Source organism: Quercus suber, unplaced genomic scaffold (genome assembly GCF_002906115.3).
Source record: "Quercus suber isolate HL8 unplaced genomic scaffold, Cork oak 2.0 scaffold_785, whole genome shotgun sequence".
In the NCBI taxonomy this organism is placed as follows: Eukaryota; Viridiplantae; Streptophyta; class Magnoliopsida; order Fagales; family Fagaceae; genus Quercus; species Quercus suber.
This window is the reverse complement of record NW_027070221.1, coordinates 231,070-245,315: the sequence shown is the minus strand read 5'-3', so window position 1 is coordinate 245,315 and position 14,246 is coordinate 231,070. Positions and strand designations below refer to the sequence as shown.

The following is a 14,246-nucleotide window of genomic DNA, read 5'->3' as shown; positions in this document are numbered from 1 at the left end:
GAGATATTTGTAAATAATGTAATGGGTGGTTAAAATTTATTTCTAGTACTTTTTACAAATGGTTCATCCTCTATATAATATAACTAAATCCATTTCTTATATTAGATATAGATCGGTTCATATTGGGCCTTGTTAAAGTTTTCAATTTTTGATTCTCGAAAGGCATTGCCCAATACCATTAAATTTTGAACTATTTTGCACGAAGACACTGTTTCAGAAATAATCAGCAAAATACCACCTTTTTACGTACTCGAGTTTGGTGAACTCGAGTACTACATTTTCCACTTCCACCGTGGCACAATACGTGGCAATTTTAAATATTTTGCTTCGTACTCGAGCTTGGTGAGCTCGAGTACTGTATTACTGAAGACTCGAGCTCACTATGCTCGAGTACTGTTCTGCCTTAACAAAACTTTATATAATAATTGAATGTAAAATGTATTATATTTCCTTAAAATATATATATATATATATATAAAAACTTGCAAAATTTAAAACACTTTCAAATAATAAATATGGATAGCTCAATTTAGAAATTTTAATATATTGTATCAATTGTCAACTATAGTTTGTTAAAAAATAATCACATCCCTATCAAAAAATAATAATAATAATAATCTCATCATTTTAAGAAAAGTTTAGAACTAATACTTATAAGTCTCGTCTACTATTTTCATTTTTCACTTAAAAACAATAAATCATCAAATTTTTTCACTCATTGCACAAGTCTACAACTAGTGCCATATAAATAAATAAAATAAAAATCCCGGTAGAATATATTGCAATGAATTATTACAAAGAAAAATAAGACAAATTTGTACTTCCAATCTGATTCACCAACTACCAATCCTGATCTCTTTTTCCATGCTTATTTCCCTTTTATCAAACCCTAGCCAACCTCAAAACCAAAAGAAAAGAAAGTCCTATCAATATTCTATACATATAGATAGCAAGAAAACAAAAAATAACAAACCTTCTACATAGCAAGAAACCAAGAAATTGTTTCTTTTGTACCAACAAAAACATCATATACATCGTAGCCAAGCCAAACTTAGCCTTAGGTGACCCTTTTGGCACGATTTCTTCTACTCATGTCCTCGATCGGATGCACATCTTTTCTTTCCAATAACTCCAACGTCTTACCTCTCAACCTTACTAGTCTCTTGTTGTTTTCTCGGCAAACGCAACAGACTGGCACCAACATCATATACTTCTCAACTCAACTTGTCGCTGAGAGCCTCCCATGCTGTGGTAATGATTTCAAAGATCACCATGTGCAACAAATCTTTTGCAGTATAATTTTCTTTGCACAATTTTTTTCTCTATTTTTTTGGATATATAAACCATGGTATTAAAACCACCCTGTTTTCACCTCCTGTCCCTAAACACTACAAATGAATCAGGTTCTGTAATTGATTACAATCTTGGTATGCACTACTCTACTACAAGACCTATATACAAAACTCTCTTTTAGATAAATATATATATATATATATATATATTCTTCTATTTAACTTTCAATCTTTGATATTGAATTATCAAAACAACCAAATCACATATTCAATACATATGCATTTTCATTAATTCAATGACCTTGATTTGTCATTTGTATTTTGAGAGTTTTGCTTCTATTCTACCTCTGACAGTTCTCAAATCGAGTTGTTTTTATTTGATTTTCTATCCGTGACTTTCTTGACCCCGGGACTTTCGTTGCTTCTGTTTACCACGGGACCCATCTGGCTTTTGTCGCATCCTTTCTAAGCGCTGACGACGAATCTCAGGATCTGCCCAGCCCTTTCCCCATTCTGTGAAAGTTGAATAAGATGTGCACTTGTTCATTGAGAGCAGCATATCTGCTTCAGGATAAACATCGAAAGTTTCATCCCCTTTAGATCTCAAAAACTCCAGTCCTAATTTTGTTGGCTCTGGGAATTTTATCTGAACATGAATCTGCAAAACAGTACAGTAAAAATTAACTAAAGGTGTGTTTGGAACCGTTTATTTTACTGAAAACTAAAAACTAAAAACACTGCAGCAAAATAATTTTTAAATATGTGAATAATGCTGTGAGACCCATTTTTAATAAAATTTTGGTGAAAAAGAAATTTATGGGTCCGTGAACAGTGCATGGGACCCACTGAAAAAGCACCACAGCCACAAAACTAGCTTCAAAAAAAAAAAAAAAAACACAGACACAGATGCCTGATAATTGGTATTCAAATGGATACTAAATGAAGGGCTTGCAACATACATCCACACATAAGGAAACATGGGCACACAAACACAATACCACATGCATGGGATGCATTAAGACATGCAAGCATAAATGAACTTGTTTTAAACGTTGCTCTACAGTTTTAGGCAGGTGAGCACATATTTTCCCCGAAAACACAGTAAAACAAGTGCTCAACTGTTTCTATCCCTAGTTGGAATTTGTGAGGGAGAGACTTTTATGATCAACTACTAATTTTGGTTTTTTTTTTTTTAAACCTCTAAGAATTTATGTTGTTGCATGACACAGATGACCAAATGTTTGGTACCCATATAATATTAGAAGGCCAGACTGTTCTTTTTACTTCCAGTGAAATGCTGGTGACTATTGGACCAGCAGCTGGTGAAAATTTCAGCCAAATCCTTAAGCCATGTAGCTGAATTGTCCAAGTAATTCCCTGAGGGTAAAACCTCCCAAGGTGTTTTCCACTCCCATGATATAAATCGACTAAAATTTGCAGCAAACGTTATTTTCTGATTGTATGTACCTTGTCATCTGCCTCTTGGATGTACCCTTTAATTTCCAGAATTCGTGCAAGACCTCGCCACCATAGCAGATCAGTTGTCACAAATTTTTGACACTACACGTAGTCAATACATAAAAACAATCAAATAGCAAAGAATTTGAAAAACGTGTTAAACAGTAAACACCATATCAAGAAGCCAAGAAGCTGTGTGTGTGTGTGTGTGTGTGGTGGTATGAGAGAGAGAGAGAATCACCAGCTCCCTTATTTTACTGACATACGCTCTGAGATTCAACATTTCCATAGATCTCCGTTGCTTAATGTCAGTGCATGTAGTATCATCATAAGAGTCATCCATGAAAGTGCTCCCCTGATATTCAACATACATCTCATTTTAGGAATAATAATAACTGTCAGCTCCAAGAGCATATGATATGTCCTTCGAATACTTAGAATTTTGATACCCCAAAGTAATATTCTTGACAAGTTGGCAATCACTTCTTAAGATGGACTCATGCATTTAGTTAAACGAAATATTTTAGTTTAAAGAAATATAAATCCAATTGTAGAAAAATGTGTTCCAAAAAATACCAAGAATGATCAAAAACCCCCATTCATCATTGATAGTCAAAAATAGTAATGTATAGCAGCTAGAATGCAGACTAATACCTAAAGAATAATAGAAGATTGATCTTCCTACAACCTTTTTATTTTTTTTTATAAGAGATATCAACACAACTGAAATAATCATACATGATACTTACACAATTAGTAGCAATAACCCGAACTAAAAGATCCGCCTCCTCTTTCAAATTCTGCATTTGAGGAACTCCATCAGTGCACAGATCACACCTGAAAATGTAGAACAACATTAGATTGAGATTACTAACCATCACAATGTAGCAGACTAGCTAGTTGGATAATAACTATTGAGTTAGAGAAATCCTATGCCCACAACATTTTCACAACAAATCCTATGTAACAGGTTGTTACGGATTGTTATTGGTGGGGTAAAAAAGTAAATATTAATTGTAAGTTCAAATTAGAACCAATAACAACTAACCACCTATAATTTGTTGTGAAAATGTTGTATGTAACACCTCTCATTGAGTTAACCTCTATAAAATTACTGCTCCAAAAAAGAAATGATTATGGCAGATGAAAGTTTTTTTTTTTTTTTTTGAGATAAAAGATAGAAATGAAAGTAATTATTACATACAAGAGACATGCATCATAACTAAAATCCTCTCCGAAGTACTCCACAAGTATCTTAGCCCGACAGCATGAAGTATTCATCCCATATCTGCAAGTATATCAAAATATTTGTAATAAAATGTTCCTAAAAGTAAAAGGCAAACATGGCTTTAAGGAAATCTATTTAACATTAACCTGAAGCAATCAGATAGCATCTTATATGCTTGTTTTGTCTGATCTTCACTTCTTTTACTTGGCAAGAGTGACGGTACATGTGTTAGGTTTGCATATAGAGCTGCTTGGAAAAACATAAACAGATTTTGCAGAAACTTTTAGAATTCATAATGACAATTCCAAAACGCATTTTGATTTTGCTTTGTATAACAGTACACCATTCAATTATCTAGACTTCACAATACGAACAATTTCCCAAAAGGCAAGATATGGTGAAAAAGGAGTTTCAAAATTCCGGTGTTAAGCATAGAAAGCACTCATTTTATGCAACTAAAAAAAATTGCAAACATTTTTTTATTGATAAGCTACACATGCATCTTGCAAATTTTGAACTCATGACCTTTCCACCACCTGGTTTTTATAAGGGAAGGAGGTGTCATTTCATTTGAATTAGGCAACAACATACACTTCAAAAGCATAATTTATTACTCATTAAAAAAATATAAATATAAAAAAGCTTACTGCAATCTGCTAATTTCCCATCCCTGCCAGCTCGACCTGCTTCTTGATAGTATGCCTCCAAACTCTGTAAGCAAATCAATGGTTAAAGCTCACAGAATCACACTACAAATACTGAAAAAATTTATAACCAGGAAAAAAATTAATAATTTTGGCAGGCACATCAGACATGCAACTTTCAACAAAGAAAAGTTCACTAATTGATATTTAGGAAATATGCAACAGTTAATGCATGGTCATTATAAATAAATATGCTTCTGCACTGGGAATATCTCATAGCGGGAAGGCCTAGAGATCATGAAACCCAGTAAATATGGCACTGGCAGCAAGATCAAACTTTAAAAAATAAAAAAATCACCTGTGGCCAACCATAATGGATGATTCTTCGGACATTTGACTTGTCAATCCCCATTCCAAAAGCAATTGTTGCAACAACTACCTGCAGGTAGGAGAAAAAAAAAGTTGAGTACAAAATGAAAATTTCTATCTCCGTATTATTCTCATCAAATAAACTGGAGGAATGAAATAATAAAGAGATCGTGTTCTGTTGATTGATATAGCAAGAATAGGGATCAAAGATTAGTTTACATGAAACAGTATGGAATGCGAATGTCATAAGACCATAGACCAACCTCTCTAGATGAATTTTATTCAGTATTCAAGTAAATTTATATCAAAAAAAAAAAAAAACTTAAACATTGCATTAATGACAAGAAAAGAAAATATTTAAAATGGACAAGTCTGGTAGGACATAGAAAGGAGAAATCCATAAATTTCCTTTAAAAAAAAGCTAATGAAATGGATTACACTGTAGAAAAGAATGATTGCACATTATAACTCATGCAAAACATGATTAAGGCAGGCAAAGGCTAAACAATGACAAATAACAAGTCTGAAACAATTAAAACAGCCATTTTAGTAGCATCCACGGAGAGAAGGGTTAGGATTTCAAGTTGGAAAAGAAATAATATAGGGTACAGTATAAATAATCAACTGGAATTCAAGAAAAATAGCTAGCTGAAATTCTCAACAGCAATGTATATTTGGAACCAAAATAATGGAATCAAATACTTGTTTGAGAAGGAAGTCTTACTGCTCTTCTAGATCAAATATTTTAGTAAACCAAACTTCAATAAAATATAAGCAGCCTCACGATCAGGTAGTACAGAAATACACACCATAGGCGGTTTTAAATTAAAGTAGGCTTAAATATGCTGCTGGTACTCAACTTTTGGGAAGTTTTCATTTTAGTACTCAACAAATTTAGTGTTTCATTCACGCCCTTACTGTCACCTAACTGAAGGAAATTGCTGACAAAGCTAATGGAATGCTTATGTGTCACTTATTATAATAAAAATATATTTAGTGGCACTTAAAAAACATCAGCATCTTAATGGGAAAAAAATCTTCATTCCTCAATTTTGAAGGGGGAAAGAGAAGAACAAAATGATTCAAAAAATCATCCCCACTTTCTTTTCCTTCACTTCCTTGGCAACCTGACAGATCACACACGCTCTCTCTTTGGATCTCATTCTCTCTCTTTCCAAGCTCAATCCCCTCACTTGTTTCTCTTATACCCTCTATCTCTACAACTCAGCATATATTCAAATCTGTCACAGCTCACTCTTCCTCATCATAGCCACAGCCCTCCACTTCTAAGGTTTATCATATGACCACAAAGGCCTCATCCTCATCCAACTCCTTCACTGCAAGTGACAATATCAACTCTCTTGTTTCCTCCGCCAATGCTGAAAGAGCTGATTACTCTGCCATTGAAATTCTCTCTCCTTAACACCACCTCAAGATCATTTTTTTGGAAAAACCGCCTCACAGTCATACTCTGATAATACCATTTCTTTTTCTTGGTTTTTTTTCTTGGTTTTTTACTACATAGTTTGGTAGCTGAGAAAATGTGGGAAAAGGAAAATAAGTTATGGTCTGTTTAGGCGGAGAGAAAACCTAGGTAAGAGAAATACGAAGTTTGGATCTTATAATCAAGAAATTCAAATGACTCAAAAATATATATAATTGTAAGTTAGGCTCATTTGAGTGGAAATGGAACGAGATGATTTTTGTTTTGAGTTCAGCAAATTTATTCTTTATTTCTCACGTTCTCAAAACCATACAGAAAGTGGCTTTCTTAGTTTGCATTGTATGGTAGTAACTAAAGTGTTTAAATATGCAATAGACAACACAAAGAGCTGGATGGGGTTTCATGGGAGGGGATTGATTTGTCAGGTAGGTGACAGTAAGGACAGGAATGAAACACTGTTAAAAGATTAAGGACTAAAATGAAAAATGATATTTGTTGAGTACTGAAATGAACACTCCAAAAAGTTGAAGACTAAAAGCATATTTAAGCCTCTAGATTAATATAAGTGAATATTTTATAACAAAGACACTGTTTACACTCAAATAGTAGTAAGTACTCCTTGCAGAATATTCTACTGATTGTGGAACAACATGCTTTATCCCTCTAAAGGTGAGAAAAGATAAAACTAAAACAATAAAATTATTAATCCAAACTAAAGTTCGAATCTCATCTAATTACCCTCTTTCAGTTAACTAAAGAAAATCAGTAATTCCACTTAGATCAAGTAAAGGCCTAAAAGTTATATTTCCAATCCACTAATACCTAGTTTCTGATTTGGACAGCAACTTGACTCTTAATAGTAAAAGATGGATAAAAAAAGTGCCTTTTAACTCAGAAAATACACTCATAAACTACATATGACATATATACATCTAGCTTTTTTTTGATGAGTAACATATATACGTCTATCTAGTTGTTGATAAATAACATATGACATATATACATCTATCTAGTACATGCATTAAAATAACCCAATGGCCTAAAATCAAACACAGTATATACAAATCTAGTTATGTATCAGAGTGTCTATGCATATGCACATGCGCTCACACACAAAAAAGCCTTATGCATTTTCAGCATCTTCCATAAGAAGCTAAAATCCTTACCTCTAAAGTATTTTCATGAAATTCCTTGTGAACCCGCCTTAAATGTGATTTTGGCAACTGTGAGGAAATAAGACCATATTAGTTCGATACCAAATGTATAAAATTTTAGACAAAATTCAATTTAGTCCCTCACAATGAGTCAATTTGGCCCTTCCATCCAAATCTGTTAGCAAATAATGACATTTAAAGATTCTTCTTTTATTAATTATTTAATAAAAAGCATTCAGGAGATGCGCCATTTACTACATCTTGTTATGTGATGCGTGTTATTTTAAAATTAATATATATAAATAAATAAATAAAAATGTTAAATGGCTCCATTTGCTTACAGATTTGGACAGAAGGACCAGACTAAAAGTGAGGGACTAACTTGACAAAAATTAAATCTAGTAAAAATTTCATAATTGAATTAAAATTCAAGGAAATAAATTGAATTTTTGCCAATATTTTTATAGGAGAAAGTAATCTACATGCTACTGGTGAGAATGTTACACAAATGATATGATATGTAAAAATTAATGAGAAGCTCAGTAGGACAACTAGGTCAAAAAGTTTCAAAATACTACCATTAGCAAGCCAATGGAGGAAATTGGTGAAAAGGAGGGCTGTTTTAGAAAGCTAAGTTGCTTAGAGTAAAAAAGAACGAACTAGCTCTTCAAGAGACACACTATTAGAATAATGCCTCACAAGTAGAGATTTCTAGGATTCAATTTCAACTAATTACAATGAGGGCAGCCTTGCTTATTTATAGTTACATAAGCAAGCTTTTGATTGGTTAGGAACTTAGTTACAAGAACCTACCATGCAGCTGCCATTTGATTGACCAAAGTCTAACAAACTTCTCTAACTAACTGATAGGCTATTGCATTTATCACTAACAACCTATCAACTACTAACTTTCTGTTACAAGTGATAAAGGCTATTACAAGTAAAAGGATCTACTTATCATTCAACATAAGCACTAGTGCTGATCATAGGAAACTAATGATTGTTCTTGCTGGACAGTGACAAGTAGTAACAGCTAGCTTTTAAAATGAACTGCATCACAAGCAGGGTTATGAAAGTACATTAAAAACAAGAAAGTTGCTAATGAAGATATCCACTTGATTTCCCTTTCAATTGGCATTTCATCACCCTTGTGGATTCAACAATTAGTCAAGTTTCTGCAGTATATTGTAATGGCAACCCTAGATAAATCTTAATTTTGAATTTTTTAAGAAAACCCAGGTTCAGAGATATGGGAAACACAAGATAATGTCAAAAGAATTCCTGTTGGGCTAAGAGGTTGGTTAAGTGACCACACTTGCTAGTAAGTTGGGAATAAACTCTAAAATACAATGCATATAAATAAACTTCTAGTGATTGTCAAAAAATACCGATGCGTTATAAGCAGCTGCCTTCACACCAAAACCACAAAGAAATTTTGCGATTTTCAATGTTTCTTTTCTAGTAGGAACATATATGATGGTTGGACCTTGTTCTAAGGGCTCATGCAGAAGTCTTAATCTTTCTTCTGGTTTACTTGGTGGATCAATTGTCTCAGATATACCTCTCATATCCCCTTCCTCCCAAGAAGATTGTCCACAGAATTCACCAAAGGCAACTGCAAGAACAAAAGTGATTGAGATATTGAACAAAAAATCATCAATTAGCCATAATCTTGAAAATTTGTTGATAGAACATTAATAAATGACCAAAGAATAAAGCATAAGAATGGAAGACAAAATTCAAAGGTTTGTACCATCCCAATCATCCACACTCTGAAATACGTCAACATCATTTTCTAAATATTCAACTGACATCTCTTTTCCCTTTGAAGCAGTCAAACCATTTTCCTCCGTTGAATCTACTTCATCAACATCTCCACCAGTATAGGAATCCTCAATTTCATAACTATCAGAGCCATAAGATGAATCATCTAATTCTTCTGAGATGATAGTCTGTTTCTTCTCACCATTCTTTCTCTTTCTGACATATATGTCTATCAATTCACTGAAATCCTTTGCATAGGAAGCTAGTGAAGATGTTCTACTATGTTTTACCTGTAAATGGCAGCAAGTGAATTGTTGATATTTCTTCAGTGACAAATAAGGATAAAGTAAATTAAAAAAAATTTTAAAATTATTTAAAAAAAAAAAAAAAAAAAAAAGGATGATATGGAAGTTATGAAGAAATTATGAGTTCAATCTAATAATTATTCAAAAAGAGTCCATTAGGAAACCCTTGAAACCATCCTCTAGCATGGTAAAATCCTAATAAAAATTGCATAGAAAGGACCAATCTGGAAAAGATATTTCTCCGATAAAATACTGAAAATGGAACATAAAAGAATAATATAAAAATCTCACCGAAAACCGAAGATTTGGCCTAAAAAATGAAGTAATAACAATTTTTGTTTCCTTTGACATGCACAGTGATTTAAGAATATCTTCCCGAACCCGAATTGTGGCAGTAGCAGTCAAGGCCATCAGTGGTATATCATATTTTAAGAATTTTAAATTGCAAGCACTGAAATTCTCCCGCAACACAGATAGTCGCCTGAAACATTTAAATGTGTAAGTCAAACAACTGCAAGTTTGCAACAACTCTAATCGTCTAGTACAAGAACTAGGTTGAAGAACCTCAGAGAGTGGACATTAAAACTTCAAAGGCACAGCAGATTCAAGCTGGATATTAAAGGCTCAAAGTGAATTATAAACTAAAAAGAGAAACAGTCAGAAACTAAATAGATACTGGACTTCTTCTCATTATCTTATTGAAAACATTGCAAGCAGGGTTTTCCGGGTTGGATTAAGTTAACTATTATTAGTCTCTCCTGAATTTCATTTGAACCAAATGCATAGCTAAGCCATTGGTTATTGATAATATATATCCATTAGTAGTGAAGTAATAAAATCAAACCACTGCAGTGAAATATAGATGTACAGTCATCCAGAATGGGAAGCACAAACCTGTAATCAGGCCGAAAATCATGACCCACTTGGAAACACAATGGACTTCATCAATGGCAAACAAAGCAATTCCACGACCTTCTGCAAGCCTCTGAAGTGGTTTTATCAATCTACAGACATATGGTTTCTTTATTCTACTTGAAATAAAAAACATAAATACCTCCATACATACATATGTATATACAGACACAACACACACGCATGCACGCATGCACACACGCACATATATATAAAGAATGATATGTTAAAGAGGAAAGCAATAGAGAATATGATTTTGAATATGATCTGGCAGACGAGTATATTGGCCTAATTAGTTGATGAGGATCCATACAGCCAGCCCCAATTTAATTGGTACCAACACTTAGTTGACTTTGAGTTTGACTTCTAAGAAATTAAAAACATGTTCCTCTTTAAAACACGAGTCACATAGTATGTCATCTACCTTAAAACTGTCTCTGGACAAACATATACAATGCTATACATGCCTCTCATTGCTTTCTGTTCCACAGTACTGTCAGGTTGCCCAGAACCAAGAAAGCAAGCAGAGACCCCGTGTTTTGCTAGCTTTAAGCATTGATCATGCATCAAACTAATCAAGGGTGAAATCACCACTACAACTTTCCCTGTTAATAACGCTGGAATCTGGAAACACAATGATTTCCCTGTAGAAAGTTATCATGTCCAACTAATTAGAGCCCAACAAAACTATATAATTTGTACAGTGTACAGACAGCAATATGTTTTTAATAAAATAAAACAAAATAAATAAAAACATTACCAGACCCTGTTGCGGCAAGGACAAGACAATCTTGGTGAGCTAACCAAGCAGCCAAGGCTTCCTTCTGGAAATTTTTCAAGGATGAATACCGGAAATGCTTTTGCAAGAGACTGACAACTTTCTTCTCCCAATCTGAAGCAATGTCCAACTCCCAAGGGCAGTCAACTGGAAATAATTCCGACATAGTTTCAAGGTTACAATGCATGCCAGAAAGATCTTCCTTATGTTCTTCCACAGGAACCAATGCATCAGGTAGAAAACCAGTCCTGCGTTTTTTAGGTCTAGCTGTGGATTGGAAATGGTCCAGTATGCTCAACTGTCGTAGTTGACCTGAAGAAGGTAAGGAGGACAAGTTCTTTTACCTAGATTTTTTTCATTGCTTGTGGAACATCTAGAACTACTAGATGCACCCCGACTATTTCTATGAGAATAATTTGAGAGATACTCCAAAGCATCATCAAATGATGGACCCACTGCTTTTACAGCTTCTAAGACAGAAGAATTCTGAAATCCCATCTCAATCAGTTTTGCAATGACTTCATCAAAGGATAGGCCATTTCCATCCATGGTATGAAAACGTTCTCTAGGGAAAAGAAAAAAGGGAAATTAACATCAATAAGAGGATTGATTGAGGGAATATTAAAGATAGCACAAGTACTACTTATCAAGAAAATCAAATAGCTACCCAAACTTGTGCTTTGTATACATACACTACACAATGACAACATTTAATTTCCTATTAGCTTAATAGCAAGTACAACCCAACACCAATTTCAAGTCAGTGACAATATAGGATATTTAGACCTACTCATATATGCCTGTAAAGTATAAACCTAACTCTATAAGAGGTAGAGCCGCAATCAGAGTTGAAAACCCAAGAAATAACTCCCATTGAGAGGGAGGGTGGAAGAACTAAAATAAAAGAAATCCCAAAGGCTATAGATTAAGGCATAAAACCAAAGCATTGTAAAACAGCATAATTGTCCCTTTGCTAAACCAAGTCTTTTGTGTTCATTTTATTTTTAAGGCATTAAAACAGAAAACCCACCTTAGATGTGACATTCCAAGATTTATATTTTGTTCTTTACCACAATTTACTTAGCAACCAAACAGAAAGTCAGCAAAACCCTTTTAAACAGTCAACTCAGCAAATCATAAAAAATTGATCAAACAAAATAGAAACTACTACATGAAAACAACCGAGTACACAATTTCTTAAACTCCTCTGATGGTGAAAAGTCTAAGGTTATAAACACTCAACCTTTTTCTTTCCTTTGTTTTCTCAACTACCAAACAATCATAACAAGAAAAAATCATCCATTCTCATTCCAATAAGTCAGCCATTCTAAATTCCATTCATCAAATTGCTGAGAGATAAATATAGAAATTTATTCAGGACAACATAAAAGAAAAAAACTAACCAAAAAATGGCAAAACTACTTCCATGCCATAAACAAGCAAACATATAAGATTACCATCATTTATATCCTGCTCTTTTAGTCAATTTTCTTAGCAAACAAACCGAGAGTCAGGTAACCCTTTTTGAACACAAATATCACAAATATACAATCAAGCAAAACAACCGTCCTACAACAAGAAAAAAGAAAAAAGAAAAAGAAAAAAAAATCAACTTGAGTACCCAATTTCCCAAAGTCAAACATCACGAACATTTTTCATTCTCTGTTCCTTCATTTTCTCAACAACCAACCAACACTGTATCACCCAGAAAAAAACAAAAACACCAACAACTAACTTCCATTCCTCAACTAAAATTCAAAATTTCCCAAAACAATGCCATTTACATTTTTTTTTTTTTTTTCATTCTAGTTTCTCTTTGTTTTTTCCTTCATTTTCTCAGCAACCAAACAATGCCATAACACAAACAAATAAGAGATAAAATAATAAATAAATAATTCGTCCATTCCCATTCTAATTACTCAAGCATTTTACTTTTCAAATATATGAAAATAGAGATCAATATAAAAACAATGCCATAACACCCCAAAAATCAAATCTAAATAAATAAAATCTAAATTAAAATGTAAATCATAAAAATTCAAAAACACGCACAATTATGAGAGAGAGAGATTTCTGACCTATCGATGAAGAAATGAAACCCTAAAAATACAGAGCTGATAATTAGAGAATTTGAGCTCTCTCTCTCTCTCTCTCTCTCTCTCTCTTAGGGTTTACAAAATTGAAAGATAATGGGAAGCTACGACTGCGAGCTTGAGTAAAAATGTCAAATTATGAACAATTTCCGCCAAATCAAATTCCCGCCAGAATTTGGGATTTTTTATTTTTACTACTTGGCAAAAGAGAAGGGATTTTGTACAATTTTCAATCGTTTTCGATTAAAAACAAAAACGACGTCGAAGGGTGGGTCTTGGAAGCCAGGTAGGAGCTCAGAATTTCGGGTCCATTTTTTTTACGGGCCAAGGATAAGGCCTGCTAAAGTTTATTAGGGTTTACAAAATTGAAAGATAATGGGAAGCTACGACTGCGAGCTTGAGTAAAAATGTCAAATTATGAACAATTTCCGCCAAATCAAATTCCCGCCAGAATTTGGGATTTTTTATTTTTACTACTTGGCAAAAGAGAAGGGATTTTGTACAATTTTCAATCGTTTTCGATTAAAAACAAAAACGACGTCGAAGGGTGGGTCTTGGAAGCCAGGTAGGAGCTCAGAATTTCGGGTCCATTTTTTTTACGGGCCAAGGATAAGGCCTGCTAAAGTTTATGGCCCAAAAATAAAAAGGTCCACTGTAGCATTGCAAATTCCTTTTCAGTTTTCTCTTTTTCTTTTTTACAAAATTTAGTTATAAAATTGGTGGTAAACTAAAGTTACAACTTTACTCAAAAAAATAAACATTACTATATATTTTGAAAATCTAACCGTTAAATTACATGTCCTTT

General features: G+C 33.5%; 1 protein-coding gene across 1 annotated transcript; it reads right to left on the bottom strand.

The window, feature by feature from the left end:
* Nucleotides 1-749: 749 nt before the first annotated feature.
* Nucleotides 750-13,662, bottom strand: LOC112030700 (ATP-dependent DNA helicase Q-like SIM). The gene is given in 18 exon segments (XM_024063366.2): nt 750-1,950; nt 2,760-2,852; nt 2,992-3,105; nt 3,500-3,587; nt 3,955-4,038; nt 4,125-4,224; nt 4,626-4,689; nt 4,981-5,061; nt 7,602-7,658; nt 8,978-9,204; nt 9,343-9,643; nt 9,950-10,139; nt 10,553-10,577; nt 10,580-10,662; nt 10,995-11,214; nt 11,331-11,684; nt 11,687-11,913; nt 13,427-13,662. Coding segments are annotated over 17 exon segments (2,565 nt in total). The 5' UTR covers nt 11,898-11,913; nt 13,427-13,662; the 3' UTR covers nt 750-1,677.
* Between the last annotated feature and the right edge of the window lie 584 nt (nt 13,663-14,246).